The sequence below is a fragment of the Barbus barbus genome, assembly GCF_936440315.1.
Source record: "Barbus barbus genome assembly, chromosome: 39".
Classification (NCBI taxonomy): Eukaryota; Metazoa; Chordata; class Actinopteri; order Cypriniformes; family Cyprinidae; genus Barbus; species Barbus barbus.
Genome location: NC_136717.1, coordinates 21189028 through 21216098, shown reverse-complemented (window position 1 = coordinate 21216098; position 27071 = coordinate 21189028). Strand labels below are relative to the sequence as shown.

At 36.5% G+C, this 27071-nt stretch overlaps 3 protein-coding genes across 10 annotated transcripts; 1 reads left to right on the top strand and 2 right to left on the bottom strand.

The window, feature by feature from the left end:
• Positions 1–141: 141 nt before the first annotated feature.
• On the top strand, positions 142–3773 carry nfyba (nuclear transcription factor Y, beta a). Of its 6 annotated transcripts, none has more exons than XM_079399567.1 (7): positions 142–168; positions 971–1064; positions 1184–1317; positions 1498–1695; positions 1922–2000; positions 2166–2245; positions 2379–3773. In XM_079399567.1, exons 2-7 carry the CDS (start codon positions 971–973, stop codon positions 2409–2411), a joined length of 618 nt encoding a protein of 205 aa, XP_079255693.1. In that variant the 5' UTR covers positions 142–168; the 3' UTR covers positions 2412–3773. The 6 variants fall into 6 exon arrangements, with proteins under 6 accessions (XP_079255693.1, XP_079255695.1, XP_079255696.1 ...); XM_079399569.1 differs by having other exon boundaries at positions 156–326; positions 2379–2880; XM_079399570.1 differs by having other exon boundaries at positions 156–342; positions 2379–2880.
• hcfc2 (host cell factor C2) lies at positions 3002–11185 on the bottom strand. 3 transcript variants are annotated; one of them, XR_013783232.1, is made up of 17 exons: positions 10897–11185; positions 10531–10679; positions 10259–10419; positions 9966–10174; positions 9787–9871; positions 8257–8363; positions 7929–8156; positions 7624–7815; positions 7415–7470; positions 7308–7335; positions 7032–7109; positions 6918–6949; positions 6701–6832; positions 6420–6605; positions 6055–6346; positions 3838–4760; positions 3002–3300 (listed from the first exon to the last, which is right to left on the bottom strand). XR_013783232.1 is itself a non-coding variant. In XM_079399562.1 (16 exons), exons 1-16 carry the CDS (start codon positions 11054–11056, stop codon positions 4681–4683), a joined length of 2175 nt encoding a protein of 724 aa, XP_079255688.1. In that variant the 5' UTR covers positions 11057–11185; the 3' UTR covers positions 3002–4680. The 3 variants fall into 3 exon arrangements, 2 of the variants coding, with proteins under 2 accessions (XP_079255688.1, XP_079255689.1); XM_079399562.1 differs by having other exon boundaries at positions 3002–4760; XM_079399563.1 differs by lacking the exon at positions 10259–10419 and having other exon boundaries at positions 3002–4760; positions 10897–11166.
• Positions 11186–15907: 4722 nt separating this feature from the next.
• Positions 15908–18523, bottom strand: avpr1ab (arginine vasopressin receptor 1Ab; the record flags this gene model as incomplete). Its single annotated transcript, XM_079398725.1, has 2 exons — positions 15908–16272; positions 17656–18523. The coding sequence occupies 2 exons, from the start codon at positions 18521–18523 to the stop codon at positions 15908–15910; spliced, it is 1233 nt and encodes a 410-aa protein (XP_079254851.1).
• Positions 18524–27071: the final 8548 nt, after the last annotated feature.

The window sequence follows — 27071 nt, the reverse complement described above, 5'->3', positions numbered from 1 at the left end:
TGCACTAGATAAACGGAACATAGAAATGTCATTAAATGCAATCTCTTCCAATATTCACAATATAATTTCATGCGCGCCCCCTGGTGACCAACGTGCACGCGTGCACAAACGGTCTCGCGCAGCTCCATTTCCGGCGTCCAATCAAGTTGCAGCGCGAGCGCGAGTCAGGTTTGTATTTGTGGCTCCGGTCAAATGATCTGCTTCAGCGGTAATTCTCGTGTTTAACGGATAGAAAAGGCCGATACCGGCAGGTCTTTACAGGTTTTACCAGGCCGAAGCAGCCGTTAAATACAGGAAGTCTTAAAAGAATGAAGGTTTGAGGATGGGTAAGGGATTATTTGAGTGGAGACATGGAGGCTACATCCACGCGAGGGCCCGAATCCACATATAACGTAAACCACATTTAATAAACAGCGAGTCTAATTAGAAAAGAAGACAGTTCATTTCTATTTAAATTAGCTACCCTAATAGTTCATAAACCATATATTTTCCAATGTTAGATGTGTGTAATGTGTTAGCTTGAGCTGGGACGATGCTAACCTGCTAGCTGACTATCAAAACAAAGGCTGCCAGAAATACATACAAATAATTAACTTTATATGACCAGTTATTATCGATATTAATAAAGCCACGTACATATTTATTTTATTATTTGCATTTTTAAAAGTATATTTTCTAGCTGTTTAATCTAGTTTGTCTAATAAACCTGGCGTTATTGCGATTTTTGTTGGTTCTTTGACGAATTACTTTTTGTTTCTCTTTGGATAAAAGCGTCTGCTAAATTCGTAAGTGTTTTATAAATATTGTATATACGGTTATAATTTAGTATGGTTATTCAGTATTATTAATTATGCTTTTTATGCTCGAGAGTTTTATAGTTGTCGTGGGTCACGAGTGAATATTTTCGCTCATTATAAAGCTGTAATTGAAATAAATGTCTTGACCCCCATTGTCCTGTTTGTGTTTTCAGATGGACGGAGACGGCAGCACCACAGATACCACTCAGTTAGGAATAACTGGAGAGTATATGACAGGAGGGACATATGTCTTACAGACCCAGGATGGTATGGACATGATGGCACCATAAATCAATAGTCTGTGTTAGAGATAATGAAGAACATGATTATTTGAGAGAAGTTTTATTGTCCATCCATTGTCATGTGTTTTTTCCTCTTATGTGCAGATGACGGGGATGAAAGTTTCAATGACCATGAGGATGGCAACGGCAGTAAAGACCATTTCCGAGAGCAGGACATCTACCTTCCCATCGCAAATGTTGCCCGCATCATGAAGAATGCCATCCCACAGACTGGAAAGGTAATATTAGAGAATTTTAAAATTGTTTCCAGGTATGGAGAACTCATAATACCAACAAAAAAACTATGTTTTCTATATGTTTTATTAGCTAGAAATTGTTCTTTTTGAGTGCATCTATATAAATCCTAGTCTTATGTATAAGTAACCTTGATTGCTTCTGTCATCTCTCTCATCACACAGATAGCAAAGGATGCAAAAGAGTGTGTGCAGGAGTGTGTGAGCGAGTTCATCAGCTTCATCACATCTGAGGCCAGCGAGAGATGCCATCAAGAGAAACGCAAAACCATAAACGGAGAGGACATCTTGTTTGCTATGTCCAATCTGGGTTTTGACATGTACGTGGAGCCGCTTAAACTCTACCTGCAGAAGTTCAGAGAGGTATTATTCACTCACTCACGTATGCAAAATTAATAATAAATTTCAGTTCATGGGCTAAAACATTAATATAAAGGATCTTTGAGAGAGACATATCCCCTGCACTTTTGAATTGGAATGTTGCAGAATGTCATTTATACAAAAGCAATACCTGCATGTGTCATCATGAATATAATTTTTAGAGCACAAATTGTGGTTAGAAGTGAAGTAACATATTCATGTTTCCAAGGCAATGAAGGGTGAGAAAGGCATCACTCCGGTTACAGTCAGCGAAGGCCTTGGAGAAGAGCTTACAGATGACAGTTTCAGTAAGTGCAATCTGTTTCATTCATATAGCTTATATATTCTTGTGCCTTGTTCAGAAAATTTGATGCAGTAGAAACATACAGCATTATTCTCTTGCCTATTTATAGATTTTAGTGTCTTGAAAGGTTTACATAATAAATTAATGTTGTGTTACTTTTAACTTCCAGCCGGTCAGTTGCCTGCAGGACTGATCACTGCTGATGGCCAGCAACAGAATGTGATGGTATATACCACCTCATACCAGCAGGTTAGTATGTAAACCAACCCATGTTAAACTACAGATATATGACTGAAGATTCCTGATGACACTGAACCATTTACTGTTGTAAGATTTTAGTTATGCTCACTATTTAACCCTCTCTCTTTTTCTGATCCTTCAGATCCCTGGCGTTCAGCAGATACAATTCTCATGACCGAAGACCGGCCTGACTTATATCTAGTAGCCTGTCCGGTGACCAGACAGACTTATCTCTTGCCTTGCAAAGTTTTCAGGTCAGTGCTGGAAGACCAAGAGATGCCTGGTTACCAGAGCAGGAACAAAAGTGCCTGTTGCCAGGAGGCTGATTTGATATTAAGTGATGTCTTGTAATTCATTCAGTATTATATTTAGGCCAGTTTTTGAATGGTCTGTTTGGTACAGGCCGAACCAAATTATTACTTTTTTGGAGGGGTTTCTTGTATTCAATAATTTTTAAAGTTTGGGATGGGGCAGTGGGAAGATAGAAAGGCCATATTGACAATTTACATTCCCAGAATCAAGGGAATTTTCATTTGATATGACATTTGGTCTTAATTAACATATTGAACAGACATTGTTATGCTGATTCTTTGAATAAAAAAAAGTGATCTGTCTTTGTTTGAATGTTGATTAAAGTATGTTTTAAAAAACACCCATGAATATTACAAAAGAAGCTGATGAAAATGGTCAAGATCAAAATTAATTTGAACAAATTCATTTTGTTCAAATTAATTTGAACAAATGTGTGCCTTGTCATAAGTGTTTCCAACTAAACTTTATTGCAATACATTTTTTAGAAAATTGTAGTCCACATAAGAAGACCATTATGAGAGTGTATGTCAAAAAAAATTATATTTGTGACTGAAATTTTGTGGAACGAATGTTCCATGAAAATTCCTATATTGTCAAAGATTATTTTGCAATCAAGAAAGGGTTGTAGAAATGTTTTTAAGAGCTCGGTTTAAAATAGCACTCTCTGTTTAATTAATACTCTTTGTAGTTCTCTAGGTTAGTGACATGCTAATGGAACATTAATACATATATAATCTCTAAAGTAATGTACACTGCCCTCCAAAACTTTGGAAACACCCCTGGCAAAGTGTGGTTTTGGACTACATCAGCATAAATCCTTATTTTTTGGTGCAAATACATTAAAGTAACTTGACATTATCATTGAAGACCAGTAATAATAATTTTAATTTTGATTACATAATAATGGCAATATATACATGTCAAAGTCAGACATGCCCCTTTGCCAGCTGTGATGCCTGGTTACTGGTTTAAACTTGGCCCGGGTTTTTAAAAGATTTTTGGGTCAGCACACCTTAATAGCTTCAACAATTGATTGCCAATTAAGGTTAGAATACAATGAACCAATTGGAACACAATTTATGTCAGATACTTTACAAATAGCTATTTGAGGATATTTTGATGAATCGAAAATTTAAGTTCTTTCCATGTATAAACTGTTTATGTAATATGTTTGTGTTGTCCCTTATCAGTGCAAAATTATGACAAATTAAAAAGGATTCATGCCAATATTGTCCAAAACCCCACTTTTCTAGGGCATTTCCAAACTTTTGGAGGGCAGTGTATTTAACTGCATAAGCAATTCTACAAATGGGATATTAAAAATCCCCCAGTAGACAGATTATACTAATTTGTGCAGGGTATATGTGTATTATTGTTTAATTAATGCACTGAATATTTAATCCAAATTGCAGAATTTACGCTTTTATGGCAAAATGTAGGATGTCCTAGTAGTCATTTTTGTAATGGTAACAAAACCAAAACTTACTCCAAAAAGTTTATTCCAGTTATGCTATAAAAAAAATCTGTTAAGAGTAAGAATTGGACAGCTTTTGAAAAAAAAGAAGAAAAAAAAAACCCCGCAATCAAAAATTTGCTCAGTCGAATGAAAAAAAAAAAAAAAAAGAAATGAAGGGAGCTCTGGTGGAGCTGTTTATGTTCCAGCTACTGTCAATTATGCAGTTCCTAAAAATACAGGAGCCTATTTTAAGAAACACACATGCAGTTTAAGATATGGGGAAGTAGCTCATTTTCCATTAAGGCGTGAAAAAAGTTTTGCTCACAAAAACCATAGTAGGGATTTGAAGGTATATTAAAAAAAAAAAGTTGCCTGTGGCTACAACAATACATAATAAAAATTAATTTATGAACTCAGTATAAAAAGTGTTAACGTAATATGTACATTTTACAGTGATAATGACCTTTTTGACTGATACTGATAAACCTAAAGCTTACAGTATAAATGATACCATGACATTAAAAGGCAATCTAGATATAAAAAAAAGAGTGGACTGAGATCAGTCATCAGAAGAGATCATTTAAAATGGCAAAAGGCGTTGTGGAATAATAAAGAGTAAAATGCAGTCCTGAAGTATTAGAGCTTTGGCAGTCAGTGACCCATCGGGGGTGAGAGTTCATCTGCAGGTGGTGTCAGGCTCTGCTGCTTGAGGACTGGAGTCTGCCTGCGTCACTGATGATTTCAGTTTACTGGCATCTGTAGGACGACATATAAAACAGTTAGGACCAGACTGTATATTGCATTGATATAATATTGCAGTGTAAATTAATGTTCAGAAGTTTGGGAAATTAAAGAAATTAATATTTTTATTTGACACTGATATTGATCAAAAGTGACAGTAAAGGCATTTATAATGTTACAAAATATTTATCTCAAAGATACTGTTCTTTTGAACTTTCTATTCATCAAATTAACCTAAAAAAATGTATTGCGGTTATGTGCCGATTAATACATATTAATCAGTACAACTGTTTTCAACATTAAGAAATTATTCTCGAGCACTAAATCAGCATATTAGAATGATTTATGAAGGATCGTGTGACATTTAAGGCTGGAGTGATGATGCTGAAAATTCAGCTTTGCCATCACAAAAATAAATTATAATAACATTTCACAATATTGTTTTTACTGTATTTTTGGTTAAATACTTGACCAATAAACATCAACAGCATCAACAATGCTATAATAAAAGTGGGCTCTTTGATATTTCTTTAATTATCGAAATTATGATTGTTTGTGTAGAGTTTAAATGCCATAATTGCTGTTTTTCTAAAAGCAACATACTACTCTGGGGGGAAAAAAAGTAAAAAAGAGAAAACATTTTTTAAAGAACAGTGAAATTGAATTCGCTTAGCATATATATATATATATATATATATATATATATATATATATATATATATATATGTGTGTGTGTGTGTGTGTGTGTGTGTGTGTGTGTTTCATGGCTGTGCCATAAAAACCAAAGGTTATTTAAATAAGACACCTTCATTAGGACCAGCCCAACTTCAATACATCAACCCAAGGACAATTGTGACCCTGGACCACAAAACCAGCCATAAAGGTCAGTTTTTTAAATGGATTTATACTGAAAGCTGAATAAATAAGCATTCCGTTGATGTTGGTTTGTTATACAATTATTTGAAAATCTGGAAACTGAGCGTGCAAAAAAAAAAAAAAAAAATAGAGAAAATAGCCTTTAAAGTTGTCCAAACGAAGTTCTTAGCAATGCATATTATTGATCAAAAATTAAGTTTTGATACATTTACGGTAGGAAATTTCCAAAATATCTTAGAACATCTTTACATAATATCCTAATGATTTTTATCATAAAAGAAAAATCGATCATTTTGACCCATACAATGTACTGTTGGCTATTACTACAAATTTACCTGTGCTACTTAAGACAGGTTTTGTGGTCCAGGGTCACAAATGAGGATTTGATGAGGATACACATTAATGAGTCAAAGCTTTAGAAGTTTTTGCACACCTTGCAGCCAGCGGATCTGAGTGGCCGGACCGTAGCCCTGCTCGTTCTTGGCAGCGATACGGAAGACAACAGCAGGCCGTGCCGAGCAGTCGATGTGTGCGTTGCTCAGCTGGCTTTCGCTGACTGTGCATGAGGTCTTGGTACCACGGTAGATTCGGATGAAGGCCAGCTCGCCAGGTCGCTCCACGCTGTTCCCTCGACTCTTCCTCACAGCCAAGTACATAGAATACTCTGTGATCTTACCTGAAGGAGAGGTGGGAGGCTCCCAGGTGATATGCACTGAATCTTTATCCTGAAATCATAACATAGCATCTAAATGTCTTTGAACACAAAATGTTCGTCATCACTGAGAAGACTGATTGTACCTTGGTGATTTTTACAGCAGATGGCGCTCCAGGAAATCCCGGCTGGCAGGTTTTAAACTCACTGACGGGACTGAAGTTGCCCAGGCCACGGCTGTTCAGTCCGGCCACCCTGAATTTATATGTGACTCCTGAGGCCAATTCCTGCTTCTCACGATCCTTAAAGCAATGAGGACCTGGCAACTCCCACTGGCGGACAGAAAGTGGTGACGTGAAACTCACTGTCACAGCTGGAAACCGTTACAATTAGGTATGGTAGTATCAAACCAGTACCACAGACAAACCTCACTGTCAGATGAGTTTCGACCAAACAGGGTCGATGCCATGTCACCTTCCTCAGAAGGCAGGAAGTAGTGTGTAACCTCATAATACAGTGTTTTAAACACACCCACATCGAACCACACAGAGTCCTCAGACTGTAAGGGCAAAGGGAGAAAATGTGTCAGTGTTTTTAAGAGCTTCATACCCATATAAGTAGAGAAACTCAATGTAACACCCTACCTGTTGGGATGGTATCGGAGAAATGTCTCGTTCTGTGAATGATAATATAATTAGTAATAAAGGAAAACTACAGTAACAACTGATCTATTTTCAACAGGAAGTGTGTGCTCTTACCTTTCTGGCACTGAGATGTACTATTCAGCTTACCAGCCTTATTCACGTTTGATGGCATCACGGAAACACCTCCATGATCTTTGATTATGCACATTAAAAATACATAATCAGGTATATATATATATATATATATATGTATGTGTGTGTGAGTGACTAAACCAAAAGTAAGAATGCAAGAGTGGAAATAAACATGGATATTAATCTACATAACAGAAGCAGTGTTCCACACTTTTCTACCATTGTAACCTTTTGACCGGATGTCTGCCCTGTCCTCACCTAGTTGTTTTGTCCTCAAAATGCTTTCCTGAAATGAGAAAGGCCCTGTGAGATTAATTTAAAAAAAAAAATTATATATAAAATACACTAAAATGCAGAAATCTGACCTGTGATGAAGATTCTTTCTCTTCTTTAACTTTGACATCTGCACTTAGCTGGGAGTCTAGACAGAAAGTTAACAAATAAAATAAAACATTTACGTATAAATAACACTTATTTAAATTACAAATAATATTCACAGGGTTCTTACACCTTTTCCAAAATTAAATTTGAGTACTTTGAACACAAAACACAGAATAATTTGTATATATAATACCTGTTTGTACAGATTCCTTTCTGTCTCCAGTGTCTGATGGTGTGGATTGTGGTTCAGTGGAAGCAGACTGAGATGTGATAGGCTGCAGTTGAAGCAAATAACATTCAGCTGCAGGTAGAGGCCGCCAGGCAACATGCAGCATATTAATTGTGGACTTCACAAGGAACACTGCACCAGGAGTGGGAGGCCTCTCTACACACAGCAGATCACAACATGTTGATTTAAATGTTCAGATTTTATTTGATGAACTTGTTGATTTAGATTTGATTTGATAAACTTGTTGATTTAATGACTGTATCACTCACCTGTTTCCAGGTACCACAGATCTTTGCAGCACACCTGGTAGTTATTGTACTTTTTGTATCCATCTCGCCCGCTCCAGACATACAGACGAGTGCCGACGGTTACTGCGCAGTGTCCAGCTCGTGCTTTTGGCCAGTGTGCATTACCCTCTTCCTGTTCGCCCAACTGTATGTCGGAAGCCGATCCCTGCTGGTGTTCTTCCGGTGTCAAGTCATGCCATGTCATTGTGTCTACAGTAAGCAAACCATACAGAGAGAAAACATGTAATGTTAATAAAGCAATTTTTGTGATTATCTAGCTGCAAGAACAATGTAATATTCTTGATCATACCAAGGTTTAGCATGGAAAGAGAGTTGGTGCAGACCCACTTGACTCCATCTGTAGCAAGCGCATCCTCTGCCTCTCCAACAGGAACCCAGCCTCCAAACACATATAATCTACAACAAGAAGATAAAGAAAAATTGAGACAGTGTGAGGTAAAATAATTATACGACATTGGAATAACTGTTCTGACAGTAGAACATCTTGACTTTATTGCAAAGTGAAATTGAGAGAAGAAATGGACAATGGAGCTGTTCAGTAATGACATCAATATCTAGGCAAACCCAAGAGGCTAATTCACCCCTAATGGATTTCTAATGGGTTTTCAGAGTTGCTGGTTTGTTAAAATTACATGAAGAGCTGCTGTCATTTCTCAAATGGGAATTTTGAAACTGTGACATGACATTAAACTGCTAATTGCACTGCCCATATTTGCTGAATGAAATCCAATACTTGTTTCTTACAAATTTTGTGGTGCTGATTTCAGAAATAGTGCCTGATTTGCTTTAGAATTGCACACTTTTCCCCAAAAAAGATTTTGATTATCTGCAGAAGAACTGCAATAAAGACACGATTCCTATTTTCCTCTGAGTCAGGTTACAGTTATTTGTTCAAGTTTCAGCTGATTTTCACGTATATAAATGATTCTAAAGACATATGTTATGCCTAATCCTGATTTCAAGGTAAGAATTATGGCGAGTGACAAGGAAAATTGTAAACATGACCCAAATGGATTTACTACATCCAAACAGCAGAAAACAGAAAAATATAGATTTTTTAAAATTTTATTATGCATTAACTTATGTAAAGTTACTTAACATTAAATTGAGTATTTTTTTTATTAAACATATTTCTTTACTCTTTTGCCGATTGTAAGTTAAATTATAACTTCATTATTTAATAATAATTGTTTTGTTTTGAGGAGTAAGCGTGGCAGTCAGTCAACGCACCGGTGTGGATATATACTGTACTTCGCAACCACAGATTATTGCCTACATCTTGGAATATATGACCCAAATAAGAATTTTCACCGTATATTGTCATCCGAACAAGTAACAAGTCTGCCATGTTTGTTCTGACCAACTGAGGAAAAAAGCATTACAATAAATTGTGCTACCAATGGTGATTTAATCTAAAAATTGGTTAGCTCATTTCACATCAAACCGTGCAAATTATTATTGTTATACTTTATTATCAAATTATTAATGTTAACAACATCAGCATTGCAATCAAATATTGATTTCGGATCATTTTTAACCAAAAGAAGTTATGGACTGCAGCTTTAAACTCGACTGCACTGAGTGCATTAAAGCTGCTACATATCATATGAAAAATCATTTTTGCTGTGTGAAAAAACTAAATGATGCAAAGTTTTTATTTATATTTTTTAACTCTGCATCGTCAAATTAGGCAATATAATTAGATAATATTGGGTATTATTTAGCAAATCTGCAGGGCTTTGTTATCTTTCCCGTTTTAGGACCACAAACTGAACAGCTTCGTACAGTAAATAATAAAAGAAACAGGCTATGGCTTTACTTGTTTCCAATCGTATTGGAGGTGTGCAGACTTCTGGGTAGTGGCAGCTGACCTCTGATTAGAGGTAATGACCAAGTCATAGTCTCTGAAATTAATGAAAACATAAGCTTGAACTAAATTAACTAATATAAAAAGGTCATACAGCTCTGTTATTTTGATGAATATGAACAAGGCCTTACCAATGTCTAGTTGCCACAAATCATTCAGTCTCTGCCCACACATGCCCCCAAATATGTAGAGCTTTGGGCCACTTCCACCCTTGCCACAGTACACCACAGAACTATGGGATTCTCTGGCTGACGGACCTCCACCTTTGGTTTCAGGGATGTTCCAGCCTTTAACCCCAGACTGGACCTGCAGCTCCAGCTCATAGAAGTCATCTAAATACCTGCATAGAGACACAAATAAACATCATCCATGTGAGTATGTGTTTTTGCATTTGACTTCCATATAGGCGTGTAAATATGCACACCGTGGTATATTGCCATTTGGGTCTTCACTGTCATTGGCCATTCCACCAAAAAGGTAACACTTATTAGCATGAAGAGTGAAGCTGTGGCCAATCCGTGGGCATGGAAGTGATGCGTTTCTTGGTGGGCGCGGCTTGAGTTTCTTCCACAACCATCGACTGGCCTGAAAGAATAGATATGAAATTATGGCCCTGGCCTCCTAAAGCCATGTACGACCATCATGAACTATTGATGCTTTCATTTAGGTATCAACTAAGCTACATTGAGTGCTCACCTGCAGTTCATAGAGGCTGTTGGTATACTGCCCAAATTCAACCATCCCTCCAAACACCAGGATCCGTGTGCCTTCACAAACAAAGCCATGAGCAGCACAGCCAGGTGGGATATCACCTCTCACTGCTGGCAGGAACCACTGCCTGGTCACTGAAACAAATTAATTAATTATTGTGTATATCAGCATGGAATATGAATTTTAAAAAGTCATGGAATTTATAACTATTTAAATGTAACGTTACATACACCAGTCAGCTTTAATGAACATGAAAACATAATAACAGAGTAATAATATTTTAATGTATATTATTATTATTAACCAATGATTTGCTACAGTAATTCAGTTTAATTAGAGCCCTAAAGTTACCCGAGTTATAAACATGCAGATTGGTCGCTATTCCCTCGTTTCCACCTCCAAACACAACCACCAGCTCTCGTATGGACACAGCCCGGTGCCCGTGCCTCGCCCTCGGAACTGGTCCAGCGTAAGACCGCACTCGTTTCCATATGAGACCCTTATTAATCATAATTGGTTATCCGTATAGGTTTGATTTTGCACAATTGCATTGGAGTTACAGGCGGGCTACATGCAGACAGCTCGTAGCGCTTCCCCGTGCGTGAATGCGTGCTTGTGATTGACTCAACGCCTATCACGTGACCAAAAGGCGGCGCACTTTCGACCAATCAGAGCCGTTTGTGGTAGGCTCCTCCTGGTTTTCTAACCAAATACAGTAAATAAGCCCGGGGACAGTATTAAAAAGAATACGCTTTTCTTTTTTACAGTCTATTTTACTATGTTTAATACTAGATGCATATCATGAGAAAAACCTTGTTTTTATGTTTAAATGAGTACTGTAGACTAAAAGAAATAATAATAATAATCTACTAAAACAAATGCATATTATAAATTTAGCATTAAAATTATAAATGTTACTAATTAGAAAATATATAGTTTTTTTTTTGTCGTAGGCTATAGCTCAGCCATGGAGACAAAACAAAAAAAGATTACTTTTTTAAATATTTAAATACAATATAGCCTACTATGGATTATAGAAAACTTTACAGCACAAATATTCTTTTAGTAGCCTACAGCAAATGAGTGCTGTTGACGTTAAACCAATAAAATAAATAAAATATTATTTAAAATCTGGTAAATATGATGTATGTGGTAGATTTTGTCAAATTTGAAAATGCTAGTATAGCTATGAATGGTGGTGTCCATAATATTTCATTTTAACCAAAAATCTAAAGAAAAAATATATCAGTGTTTGGCTTTGTATGGCTTTGCATGAACTGTGTGTAAGTTGTAACATCTTAGGAGAAACCATAGAGGTCAGCAAAAGTCTATATGAGGATTTGGGGTTTTCAGTGACATGGCAAATGAGGAATGATTTTACAGACATACCATAAATGCTAGACGTTATGGTTCATAATAGGTTTCGCTAGATTCCCTCAAATCTGTTTTTTTCTTCAATGAAATCAAAAGACCTTTTTGCCCAATGAAAATCTCATTGTGACTGTAAAAAATTGTTGAATGTGCAAGTTTATATTAGTATTAAAGTTCTCATTCCTAAATGATTTTATCTGAGACATTCAGATGCAAGAACGCATTTGAGGCCTTTCAACAAAAGTGTTTTAAACAAAATGCCATTTGTTTGGTGGTACAAGACAATTAGTAAATCCATTTCTTAAAATGATATGAGAAATATAGGGCATTATAGGCTACCTTCAGAGTTAAGCAAACATCTAAGAGCTGAGTCTGACGTGACATTTGGAGTAAAATATGGCTTGATTGTAGTAACTAAAAAACACTTCCTGCTGGGTCCATAAATTACATTGAAAAAGAACAATGGGTTAATGTGGTAAGTGGCCAGCTCTTCTCTGAAGTGATGATAGCTTATGTTTCCTTGTAGAGAGAAAAAAATCTATTGAAAGATAGATAGAGAACAATCTGTCAGCTTGTCCTTACATAATATCTTTTGAATGAAATGAGAGAGCTACATAAGTCTTTATGAATGACAATAAAGGAACAAAGAGAAAACATTAAATAAATTGCTATTCAATAATATACAAGTAATGTGTGTCACAGCAAAACAGACATTCGGCAGATGAGGAATGGAGGATACACACAGAAATATTCCAGGATAAACACAGAGAGTGCAGAGAGATTGGGAGTCTGTGGAAAAATAAACAAGGAGATGGCGATGCTTATTTCAAAGTAGGAGAAAGAATGATGTCACTTGCAGGAGGTTGCCAGAGCGAGAAAGGAATGAAGCGAGGGATGCCGGAAGAGAAGAATTGCTGTCGAAGAGTTTAAACTTCATTCATGAGTTTCCCTGTATTTGCTACATGGAATTCCAATTTTAGAATTGGCACCATTGTAACAGAATAATTTCCATGGCAGAGCAAAAAATGAGCGATTTAATGACCAGATTGTGTCTAATATGTCTGTTGTTCAAGACTGACCCCTAATGTCACAACATTACTGTGTTGTGGCTGCAATGCATTTCACAAAAATAGCCGAGGGGAAACAGGTTGAGTGTGTGAGATGTGAGGTGTAGAAGATGCAGTCAGCTGGAGAGGAAGCCATTTGAAAGGATGTACAGTATGAGAACTACAGATATATAGAGTTGAGCTTGTTCTCATCATTTGAGCTTGGCAGGAGGGCTTCAGTAGTCAAACTGCATGATGAAAGTTGTTCTATTTTGGATTCTCCCCCATTAACCCTAAAGCTAAACTTCCTGTCTTAAACAATGCACTTTCCTTCCTGGCAACCTTGCAAAATAATGTAATGTATTGTTTAGGTTGGAGCCAAGCTATAGAACAACAATGCGTTCATGCAAACTGATTGTGATTAAAGTAAGTAACATTCTTTGATATCCTTGAAACACTCATTTAGTGTTGTCTATGGAACAATGGTTCGCCGTTGTAAATTAAGTACTGAACACGTTTTTGTTTACTTTTATACATTTTCTGTGGTAATTAACAGCATGTCTGAGCTGTTTAAACCGTATTCCTTTAAACCAAGACTCCAATCAGTGAACATTCTAGAATCAGTCTGAAGAGAGAAAGTTTCATCATCTACTTTATTTGAACTTATCTAACCTTTCTTTGTTATTCAGGGGCATGTGAGGACAAGGTAACCGCTGTGATCCCAATTACACCAACAAGCAGACAGACCTGGTCAGACAGAGACCTGATGTGAGTGTTTGAAGAGAGGGTGACACATTAATGAAATACTCCATAAAAAGGCCCCACTCCACAATTAAAAATGACAGGGACTCTCAGAAAGGTGTTTTCAAATCACTGCATATAGAGAAATAAATTTTGGTTCCTCAAAGAATCTTTCAGTCAAAGGTTCTGAAAAGCTTTTTACATGATAAAGAACATTCCATGGATGTTACAGGTTCTTCGTGGAACCATAGCTGGTTCAGTCTGATTGAGTTTGCATGTGTCTCTGCACTTGTTTTAGTGGGATCTCCCTCCCCTATATTTTCAATGTCTTTTAAAGTCCATATGGCTTTATTAGATTTGCTGCCTAAAAACAAATAACCTTTTCTGTTTGACTCATTGACAAAGCTAGCTTTACCCATCCACAACATTTAGTTTTAGAGATGAGCCTGATATTACCTGTCAATTGGGTTTGAATCCTATAATAAAACACTGATTGCTTGCCAGTGGTGTTCGGGTCCGAGGATGGAACCGGCATTATGTGACGAGGTTGTTTGAATTCCGGCTTAGCCAGAGCGTGCCTCTTGGTAAGACTGGGATTGGCATATTGGAGCCTCTGGGGTTTTCATTTTAGCAGATAAGGGAAAACTGTGGGAGATGAAGGGAGTTTAAATGTAACCTGAACTGAGATTGAAGCAGATGTAAAGGATCAACTGTGTGAACTATAGAAGACTTGCATTCATACATTCACTAAATCACCTTGAGCGCAGCTGGTAAAATAATCAATGCGATAACAATTCAGAAATGTGAATAAGGTTGCAGATACCACTTGGTTTGAGCATTTTATAGTGAGTTACGCAGTCCATTTAAGGGCGGAAGAGTTACTCCGTTATAAGAGTGTGTTCTGGTCCCATGTTATGCAACCAAGATTGCATACGTTGGTCAACACAGTGGAAAATTACACCCACATCTCATCGGGCCGGTAAAAATAACTTAATTAAGTTTATATTCCATCGTTTTTTGTTCTCAGCACCATTATTACTAATATAATACATCTGAATCTGGAAGAGACCTGTCAACCAAACATTTTTTGAGGCTGTGTATATAAGGATCATGAATAATTTCACTCGAGAAAGCAATATTATGGATCGAGGACTTGTATTTTAGCTGAAAGCAATGATTTTAAGTCACAAATGCACAGATTTTCACGTCACAGGACATTAAGTGATGGATTGGAGTCATGTGGATTGCTTGTGGATTATTGGGATGTTGTTATCAGCTGTTTGGACTCTCATTCTTACGGCACCCATTCACTGCAGGGGATCCATTGGTGAGCAAGTGATGTAATGCTAAGTTTCATCAAAACAAACAGATCTACATCTTGGATGGCTTACAGGTTGGTAATTCTTCATTTTTTGGTCAACTATTGCTCTAAATAAACAAGTCTGTTTATCCTCATACTTTGATGTAAACCCGTGGACATACATTCAGATTGTTTGTAACTGGCATGTTTTATTTGCTCTTGTTGAGATAATTGTATATATTCACATGTCTTGAGATTTATTCTCTTCACGTTTTTTTTATTTCTTTCTTTGAAACAACAAAATTCAAGTTTTTATACACATAAATTCTTTGTATTTGCATTAACAGTTCACCAAACACCAGACAAGCTGTTTCAGTTTTAGTTATTTTGCTCAGTTAAAGTTTGGCACGACCAATACAAGATAGAGCTCAAGTTATACAGTGTGGAAATAAAATATTATTTAGTCAGTCATAACACTGACACGTACGCACACTCACGATACACTCTTTTACTCCCACCTAGTCAAAAAAGCTTCATGTTATCAGTGTAAACAAATAAGACACACGTCAGCCTAAGGAATAAAGCTGAAGTTCTTATCAATATTAAACACAAGTAAAACACAAACTTGAAGTCACAGACTTTAGTCGTAAAGGAAAGTGCACCACGACATAAACTGCTGTAAAATAAATGCATCGTTTATAAGAATGGACACATTTTTAGGTTATCAAAACTCATTCAGTGTCGATTATGAGACGGCCAAAATCTCATTCTCGGAATTTATATAAGCAGAAAACGAGCAGACTCTCACCCCACAACTTAAATTCTCTTTTGTTAATAAATCATTATATATTATGAAACAGATTATTAGATATATTTTATTTATACATTTATTTTCATGTCTCTCCTAGGACTCCTCTGGAATGCTCTGACTTGATTCGCGCGAACAGTCAAATTGCAAACACTGACTGGATTTGCGGGAATAATCTAGCCCTAAAGACTGACTGGACTTTCGGGAGTTGCACGGGTCTTTCCCAGAGTCAAACCCATCTTTGGTTCGGACAGCAGTCAGCTTGGTCAGGAGGGTGTTCCTCCGGATGCTGCTGTCCGAGTCCTCTTTGTGTAACGTGTTTTGGGGTTTGTTCCAGCAGGGGAAACAGGCAAAGAAGTCATAGAGGAGGTGTCCACTGAAGAGCATGTAGATCCACGGGTTACAGCAGCTGTTGAGACTCGCCAGCAGGGCAGAGAGGGTCACCGCTGCATTTTCAGAATCTGAAAAAGAGAAAGATTGAGTGGTTAGCCTTGTCCATTGTTAAAGATTTGGGCTGGTAACCGAAAGGTTGCAGGTTAAAACCTAACAAAATTTATATGTTAAAAAAAACAAAGAATCAAGACAAGCATTCAAATAATGTGCTTTCATAGTGTATTTTGTTATTTTATTTTATATTCTTTTTTTTTATTTTTTTATTTTACTTACTACATTTAGCAGTCACATCTATACTTGAACTGAAATCCGTTTTGACTCAGTCAGATGAAAAGCAAAGTAGTAGATTGGATTTCTTGTTACTGAAAATCAGTTGCTTCATTGGTACTCTTGAGTCTTTGTGCTCCTATTATACACAGCTCTTCTGTTTTTCAAGCTTAAATGAATTATAGACAGATCAATATGCCCTTTCAGATTTATATATCGAGACAGCATTAGGTTACGTAATCAATGTTTTTTCCTTTCATATGTCTTTCCAAGTATGACTCCAGATTTGAAGACAAACTTCCAATAAGGCAATATAATATTTATATAATGAGCATTATGCAATGGCACAGTATATAAACTGATAAGAATGAAAAACAGTAATACAACCCCTTGTGTCCTGTAATGTCTGAATGCCAATGGAATTCAGAAAAGAATCCTCTGAGAGACAGATAAGATCTTCCTGGATAAACTGAAGTTCTGATCTGGAAAATACATTGAATCTGGAATCCAGTAGGCCAATGAACTTATTTGGTTCTTTCTAATTTGGTCTTTTTAGGAATGGTTCCTAATTATTATAGAAATTATATTTGCATTTTCATTAGCAAGGAAATGGAAACCGTGTATGCAATTATTTTAGGAGATGATTGCAATTACACCTGGTTTGTATTGTGAATACAGCCAGATTTAAAGCGAATAAATTGAGATATTATTCAGCCTATTATTATAATTGCCTAATTAAGGCTTGAAATAAAAACAGAAGAAAATTATTAGGTCGTCTTGTATTTTCTCCTCACCCATATACTTATATAAGTTTCAACAAAGTTTTCAGTTACTACAAAAGTTAGGCCACTACTATAATAAATAAATAATTTCGCGAAGGGAAATCGCATTTGCGCGAGGAGGCATTGTTTTTGTGTGCGGTACGTCGAAAAGCAAAACTATTGTTACAGTTTATCAAGTTTTTTAAAGAATTATCCACCACGGAAATATTACAAAAATAGTGTTTTGTTTAAACTTATTTAAGAAGTTTACCGTCAGCAGTAGAGAGACAAAAGACCATCACCGTTCACACCAGAAATGGTATTTTATGTTTAAAACGTCAACCCTCTGAAAGTCTTGGACTCGTTTTTAAACTTAATACTGTGCTTACATATATTTAAATTTGTAACCCTGAGGCAATTTACCATCCCAGGAGAAGTTTTCATCCCAGACTGACCACATTTGCACGATGAAGAACGGAGCCCAGCACACAATGTACGCCAAAACAATCACGAATGTCATCTTGACTGTTCTTAGTTTGGCTCTTGAGATGATGGTGACACTACTGACAGACGCCTTTCCAATCATCCCGTTCTTAGTGCTGTGCGGAGTGCCTCTCTTGGTCTTGGACTTGAAGTTCTTCCAGATACTGTGGCATATGAACCCGTAGCAGATCATGAGGATGATGACGGGGACGAGGAAGATGCCCACGGTGATCCAGGTGATGTAGGCTCGGATGCCCCACGGCTCGATGAAGTGGCCCCAGCAGTCATACACATCCGAGCCGTTCTGGATCTCGCTCAGAGAGAAGATGAAGTATTGAGGGGTGCTGAGCAGCAGGCTGCAGAGCCAAGTGGACCCGATCATGATGTAGGCGCGCTTCGTGGGCAGCTGGAGGGTCTTCAGAGGGTGGCATATGGCGATGTAACGGTCCAGTGTCATCATCACCATCATATAGGTGGACGCGAACATGCCGAGGACTTGGAGATGCTTGACAATCCGGCAAAGGAAGTCAGGTCCGTAAAACCTGAAAGTGATCTCCCAGCAGAGCTGTGGAAGAACCTGGAAGAAAGCCACCACCAGGTCCGCGAGGCTCAGGTGCTTGATGAACAGGTGCATGCGGGAGCTCTTCTTCTTAGTGTTGTGCATGGCCAACAGCACGGACAGATTTCCGATCACCGCAACGAGGAAGGTGACGCTTAAAGCTGTGATCTCCATTTTGGCCACGTCTTCGTTCCTGCCGAACAGGTCGGTGTCGTTGTTCGCTGTGGCTTGGTTCGACGCGTTGCCCATGGTTTGGTTTGGAAACGAGCTGTGATTTTCATGCGTAAAATCTTGTGCGCTCTCTCAGGTATGTGGAGAGGTGCGCGCTAGGCAGAGCTTCATTGCGCACGGATTCTCCTGCGTAAAAGGCAGAAGATGGGAATCCCCTACAGAGTCTTCGAGTGTACACACTTAGACTGGAGAGGACAGATGCACTTAAGTTTCAGAGACGCGGGTCATATTCTGGTGGTGCACATCGGCGTGCCACAGTTGTGGTGATCTGACGCGCAAAGATAAGGAATATTTCCTGACAAGTGTTGCATTCCTTAAATCCAGCCCCCACTGAAGGGTATAGTAAGGTCAGTCGCCCTCTCCCTCCTCAACAGCACGCCCCTAACCAACATTAAAAACAACCTTGGTACAAGTAAATGTAAGTATAGCCTACGCGCGGCGCGCCCTCAGTGCAAGCAATCGAGCGCGCTCTATTCCTATATGCAAGTCAAGTCACATTTATTTATATAGCGGTTTATACAGTACAATTTTTTTCAAAGCAGCTTAATTAACAAGAAAACAGTAATAATGTTGCAAAAGTCTTTAACGAAAAGCTCTAATCTAAAAGATAATATCATCATAATTTATTTCTATTAAGCTTCATTTTGTCAAAGTCTTTTAATTCTGCGGGTTTTAGGGGATACGCACTGCAGTAATAATATCTATATTTATGTAAAACAGTAGTTGGTTTTCCATTTGGCATACTTGTTTTCTTGTTTAGGAAACCCTATCCTGTCCTCATTGACAAAGGGAGAACATTTAAGAAATTCTCTAATTAGTCTGTCATGTTCGAAATACAAATTCCATATAGTTACTGGAAAATGTATTGAGCTTGTGCCACACTCTCTGTCATATGAACTGGTGTCAGCTGCAGTCTTGCAGTGTATGTTCAGATTTATTTATTTACTATATATACTAATGTTAGTACAGTATGTGCACTTAAAATGGAAGGATGGATACTGCACAGTACATACTATGATTTGAAATACTATAAATTATGCTTGTTAATCTGTCAAAATTATAATTGTATAATTGTTATATAGTATATATAAGTATTGAGCTTGTTGCAATATAGAATTATAATGAAATAGTATCCTAAAACACACAACCTAGTTTTTAAAATTCACCTTATTCAGTTTTTGCTGCCCTTTGGGGTCATAGTTTTACATTTGATCTTGGCTGAGCATGTATGTGTATGTGAGTGTGTGAAGGAATGAGAGAGGTGCAGTGAGTATATACACTGGTGTAAAATGTTTACAATATATACATAATTGCACTTTTTTATTTTTGAAAATAGACTTTTTAATGACATAAAATTTTGCATATATTTCAGATCTTGTATTCTAATCCAAGTTATTTCAGCTGAAAGGTTTACAACTGTGATGAAGCAGACGCTGAGTTTCATGAACCAGATGTGGTCACTGAAAACCAGAGATGCAAATAAAGGTTTGTACACAATGCTTAAATCTCACATGCAATATTTCAACTCTTATGGAAAGTAAGACTTGTTATGATGTCTCCACTGAAAGTCTGAGTGCAGATAATGAAGAACAGGTACCTCATTACGATTCACATAGCTACTTACGCTTTCGCCTTATGGAGGTCGTTTGCTTGAAGCACAAATGAGTTGAGCGAGGCTGAGATGTCTAATCCAAATTTATAAACAGAAATGTTTGTTATAAATTTTTTGTTTGAATTTATAAACATCTGTGGCCTTTAGTGTATGTGTGTACCTATCAGCAGATGCATTTAAAAAAATTGTGTAGGATTTACTTTAAACAATTTTCACTCAGAAATTACTAGTAAACTCCACAAGTATAACAAAGAAACAGAAGGCCAGTATTTTCTTTATAAGGTACTTTATTTTATTTACAATTTGGGGGTGTATTTCATGGATTATTTTTAGCATTGCTAAATGGATATGGAAAACATTCTGAAATACTTCTTGTCCTCTTTTTCTCCAGATCATTGCTGTGGAGGTGTGGTGAAGAAATAGGGCACAGTCAAAGCAATGCTAAATTACTCCAGAGTGGTTTTTACTGTGAACATTTGTAAAGAGGTGGATGGACTGAAAGGTTTCTGCTGTTTTATGGCCTGGGGTAAGTGTCTTGAGCACTTGAAGAAGTATAAAGGCAACACAAAGTGTGACGCTTAGAAGACAATTTTCAGCTAGGACAGGGATTAGAATCGTGTGGGAGTAAATGCTTGTCTGTCTCGGATGCTGATGATCTTTTTGCCCCCTCTCTCTGATGAGCCTTCATTATGGATGGAGGTAATCAATAATGCTTCATGGCTGCAGTCCCCATCGGTGTGCACTGAGGGTTCACTCTTAGAAGAGGCACATTTACATTTGCATTTCTTCATTTGGCAAAAGAGGAATACAAGAGAACAGAACATCTTGAGGTGGAAATAACATGAGAAGTGCTGTAATAAAAAGTTCAAAGACTCTTCAGGGGAGCCAGAATAGAGATGAAAGAAAGAAACTGAAGTACATAATTATGCAGTTGTCCAAATAGTATATGGACACTCGGTCACACTTAAACATGTCTGAACTGCATTGAATTAGATACAAAATAGAGCATGCTTTAAAAGAAAGTTCAAAGATTGTTCAGTAGAGTACAGGCTAGAATAAAGATAAAAATATAAGAAATACTGAACTATATGGAATTAATAAACAGTGTCAAAATGACAGTACAGTACAACATGATTTTGGACACTGGTATCACACTTTTGGTTTTTGGTTTGATGTTGCTTTATAATTTATGCATTTTTAATTGTGGCTTAAATGACCAAATACTTTATGGGGCCACCATATACTTATACTGAGCTTATTGCACATAATTTAAAACAATGGAGCATGCTTCTGCTCATGAATATCTAGTTCATTGATATATTTAATTCAATTTGAGTGCTCCCAAATATTTAATTCCACTTAAAACCTTGGCAAATTAGATTGTTTTTAAGTCGTGTAAATCCAATCAGATTGGAGTGGGGATTTTAGACAGTTCTTGCAATATTTCTTTGCCACTATGCCACTTGTTTTGATATTTTATCATGCAATGTAACTATAATTTTTAATTGTGGCTTAAGTGAACAAGTACTTTTGTGGGGCCACTACAGTATATATTTGTGGGGCCACTAGTACTAAGTTTATTTAAATAAGTACTGTTTATATCACATAATTTAAAACAATATTAAATATTAAATTCTACTGATGATATATTTTTATTTGCTAGATTAAATTTATAATGCAAGTTAAATATTATTTATTTAATTGATTTAATAAAGATTTAATTCCACTAACCTAAAACTTTAGCAAAGTAGTTAGTTTTGAAGTTGAGTAAAGTAAGTTGAATTGAGTTCATGCATGCTTTCAGAGGCTGAGGCTGTTTTTAGTGTAATGTTGCGAGTGTCACCAGTGGGTTTGGATTGTGCAGGTCATTATATCTGAGTCTAGCAGGTCTTTGGTTGCATATAGAAATTGCATTAGCCATTTTAACAGTGTGTACACTGTGTAAGCCATTCAGATGTAAGTTTATAGTTGTTCAGGGATTAATTATTAGCAGATGAAGAGTTGGACAGGGAGGATGTGGGCAGCACTGCAGCATAAACCATCAGATAAAAAGAAAATTTGGCTCCTTTTTAGAGAACATGAGGGCAATCTTCAGGCAAGAGCAGATCTAGAGATCACACGTCCCTCATCTGTGTCTGTATCTCCCAGCCCACATATCTGTAACCTTGTTACTTCGGCTAAACTTGCGTCTACCCACAAAACAGCAGCTGTGAAGTCGACACAATACCATTTGCTGTTTATTGTATTGAAGCCATGTCAGAGATGTGAAGGAAAGGTAAGAGAGTAAATAAAAGAGAATTTTAATTTCCGCCCCTTTCCACAGATTCACTGTGTTTTAATGTCCAATTTATATGCATAAGGCTGCAGGCTAGAAATTCAGCGTTTTCTGAAGTTGCTTAAAATTCGGGGTTAATGCCATAGTCTGTGTATTTTAACCATGACAGCTCTGATGCATTTGTTACATGAACCTACAAAGACTATCGTTCATAAAATAGGTCTATTAATCATTCATCTGGGGGAAAACTGGCGTGACATGTTGGGGTGTAATCTGTGTGTTTGAGTATGAGCATGTGTGCAAGCCCTTTAGGAGAGCAATCATTCACTTCAAAGTATAAAATATGCAAATGTATGCAAAATATGTCTTCTTTTACTATGTTTGTGTGATCGGAACTGCCATTTATGAACTGTATAATTAAGTTTAACTCATAATTTCATATTTTGTGCTTCAGACACTAATCATGCAGATTAGAACAGTTTTTAGTATACTATTTATTAATATTTTGAATTAGCTTGTGTTTATAGTATTTGTATTTAGTTTAGTTTTAAATGTTTTAGGGGCTTTTTTTTAAATATCTCTATTTGTGTGTGTATGTATGTATGTGTATATATATATATATATATATATATATATATATTTTTTTTTTTTTTTTTTTTTTTAATTAACAAAAATGAATGGTTTTAGTTTTAGGTAACAGCACTGCTGAACTTTTTGTTTTTAATCTCATTACCTGATGGCCAATAAAACGGACAAGAAACCTTATAAACTTATAAGAAGGCACCTGACTCATATTCACAAATGAATCACCCTAGCAACCACAGCAACAGGCAAGCAGCAGTCACATTTCTTTCAGTATGTGTAAAAATCAAGTTTGAAAATGTGTAAATGTTGTAGAAACATTACAGATTCTGTGTAATCTTATCCTTTCTCTCTCTCCGTCATTCATTCATTGAAGAAAGTTAGACAGGAGAGCTTGTAGGGTAATTGATTGTGGAGCCAAAGAAGCTCATGATTGCTTCCCTGTGGCTCATGATTGCTTTGACAGACAGACAGATGTAAAGAAAGATTTCAATATCACATTCAATATTCAATATCACACACATTTCATTAAAGCTCAGGATGTTTGAAGTTCGACATATCTGCCTCATTAAAAAGGAGAAGACAAATAGAAGATAGCCAAGAAAGTAACTTGTGAGAATATTTGGGACAGTTAACCCAAAAATAAAAAAGTTGTCCTTTACTCACTCTAATGTCATTTCAAACCTGTTGTTGAAAGTTATTTGAACAATGTTCACCTTAATCTTTTCCATACAATGAAAATGAATGGGGATGGGTGCTTATAAAACTCATAAAATTATATAAAACCACCATAAGTGAATCATAAATCTTGACTTCTAAGCTATATTTCAATTCCTCTGAAGCCAACCTCAAAACCAAAATTTTAGTTACTCATGGCAATATTAAATATCAAATCTTATTTGGATGCATTGTAATCCACCATACTGCACAAAGTTTTAATATGCAGATATAAATGATATTTGAAACTTGAGTAAATAACAACTTTTTTTAACTGTTCTACAAACAAAGTTGACATATTGTTTTGGAAAACTCAATGACACAAAAAAATGGCATAAAAAAACCTAAACCCCTTATTTGTGCAGTGAACTATTATTCATTGCATTATAATTTTTAAATGTCTATGTGCACCATTTTCTAAATAGGCTCATTTTAAATTCATAGTTCAAGAAAAGGAAAATGATGGTTTATTAAAAACAAAGTCCTGTACTTTCAAATCCTTGCGAATGTTCTCAATGTCTTCTCTGCATCTTGATGGTTATTTCTCACTTGATTGATCTTGCCTCATCCTGTTCGGTCACGTCTCATCCCGTTCCAAATGTTTCTGTATCATGGCATGTTAATTCCCAGTGAGTTGTGTTAGCCGTATGTTGTGGTATATATGAGTTTTTCTCTGTCAGGTCAGTCTGTTTTGTGTCATTCTGGCCTGCGAGATCATCATCTATGATAGATGAAGTGATGGTCACAGACCCCAAAGTCATCTATCAAATTTGGGATCGCTTCAAGACCATCTTTGACCTCTAATTCCTACTGCAGCTCGTCTCAGAAGCTGTGATTTCCTGACGGATTTAGGAGGTATAGTTCTCAAAAAAATGGCAATCGTGACTCATGTCATTCCAAACCAGTATGATTTGTATGACCAGTATGACAAAGTATCTTCATGGAACAACTTTACTTGGCATAAATGGAAAATCAATAATTTTGACCCACACAATGCATTTTTGGCTATTGCTACAAATATATCCCAGCGACTTAAGACTGGTTTTGTGGTCCAGGGTCACATATGTGGTGTCATGTACACAAGTTCTGAACATTTCTGCTATAATCTTTTGTATTTTGTATTAAATTGACCATCTTTCATAAATGGAAGCCAACACACCCATATAATTAAATCCAAACGCTTTACACTCACTGCACATTTCACAACCTCTCCCTTCCTCTCTTCATCTTGCTGAGCCGAAGCATGTGTATGTGGAGAGTGTGTGTGTGTGTGTGTGTGTGTGTGTGTGTGTTTCAGATTAAGTCTGTTTATACTGCCTGCTCAAATGAATGAATTAATCTGATCAGAGAATGATCACAGTGCCCAAGGACTTTTGTTTTAACAATACAATTTATGTATTACCCTTTCTTATGACAGAATGCTTTGTGCCAGTCAGTTTTAATGGAATGAAATAGGACTGAATTTGCTCATTGTACAAGGCATATGTAATCTTGTAGCCAATTTTCCTGTTCTCTCCCTTTTCCCCTCCCTTTCTCTTGCCCTATCGCTCTTTCTCTGAAATGACCAATCTTGTTCGAAATTGAAGGTTTGAGGCTGGAACTATTCTGGAATCAAAAGCATCTCTCTATGTGAGTGTTGAGAAGGGTACTTCACATGTGATGACTGAGATGCATACATGTTTGTTTTTCTTTTTTTCATAAATGTTGTACACTTTAGTGATCTTTCTATAGCAATAAAAAAAATCCTAATTTTTCTTTTGAGAATATATATATAGTATTAAATGCAAGATAAAACAATTTGTTTTGACCTTCTTGACTGTATCCAACATTGAAATTATTGAAAAAAAAAAAAATTTTAAATAAACTGTTGATTGATGTTCAATTCATGCAGCCCAGTTACTAATTCTGCCATATATGTATGTATTTATTTAGTACACTGGTAGAAAATTCACCAAAATTACAAAATCAGTTTGTAGAATGGAAAATAAAGAAAGTAAACTGGCTGTAATTTTTAGTTTTACCTCCTGAGGTTGACTTCAATAGCCATTTGTTGGAGAGAGAGAAAAAAAACATCCTATTTTGTTTTATATTCATGCAAAATCTCTTCAATAATGAAGTGGTGCCCTTCATCTCATCACGAGTGCAGCGTATACAATAGTATGTAGCATGTGCTGTAACCATATTTCATAAACACACATTTATCTCTGGCAGTATTCACCGGTGTTGTTTAATGGCTCTAATAAGGTCTGTTAGAGGTTTTGGATATACAGTGGGATCAGTTTTATTTTTGGATCTTGTGTGTGGAAACTCTTCAATATAACGATGATAAATGGTTAATGATCTTCTCAATGGACCTGCTGTTTTGAATTCAAATCCTACAATAGCGGTTCCCCCACAGGGATACTTTTACATCAGGAGTCGCTTGGTCAGTTATTGATTCTTTGAGTCAGTTAGGAAGAAAAAAATTGCAAACATGTCTTTCCAGAACATTTTGGGTGGCCAAAAAAACATTTGCATGCTTGCCAACTGCTGAAGCATTTCTTGTATGTTGCTCTGGGGAAGACTGTCTACTAAACGCTCCAAATGTAAATCTTATATTTGAAATGCTATACTAAAACATGCTCAGTTTATGCATGTGTATATTACTTTAATATTTAATCAATAGCATTCATCTGAAGCTCTGGTGATGTTCGTAGAATCTAGAATCAATCTAGAAGTCGATCATGTGCTCTGACCACGTTTCTTCTACATTACAAGGCCATGAGAAACTCTTGAGTATATATATATACATCATTGATAGTGTCTGTCGTTTTGAATCTAAAAAGGTTCTCTTTTCAGGAAGGCACTTGATGCCTATTGTGCTTTAACACTATTGTATTGCTGTAGAAAAACATGAAATACATGTTTTGTGCTTTCTCTTTCTAAGCTTTAATGCTTAGTCAGCTCTAAACCCTGTAACCCTCTCAATACAACATGATCTCTATACAGTACGTCGATTGATGTAGGCAGCTATCTAAATTAAAATTCACGTGTCAGAAAAATGTCCTTGTCTGTCAGTTGTAGGAAATCTGTATTTCTACATTTCAACTTCTATCTGTGTAATCTGATCTTAATGGAGCAGCGGGTTTGCCCTGCTAAATAACACAGTTTTATGAATTTATGCATGCAGTGTTGAAAGCGAATCCAACTGAATATTGGATAATCGATGCTGTGAATGTATTCAGACATACCATAATCTGTGTCTTGACATCCATACTTATAGAAATGGCAGAAAACCTAAGTAATGAGATTTAAAGTAGGGCATTATTGAGGGCTTTGGCAGACAAGGAACACAGAATTCCAGTGCTTATTAAGAAACAAATGGTAGTTTTAAATAGAGA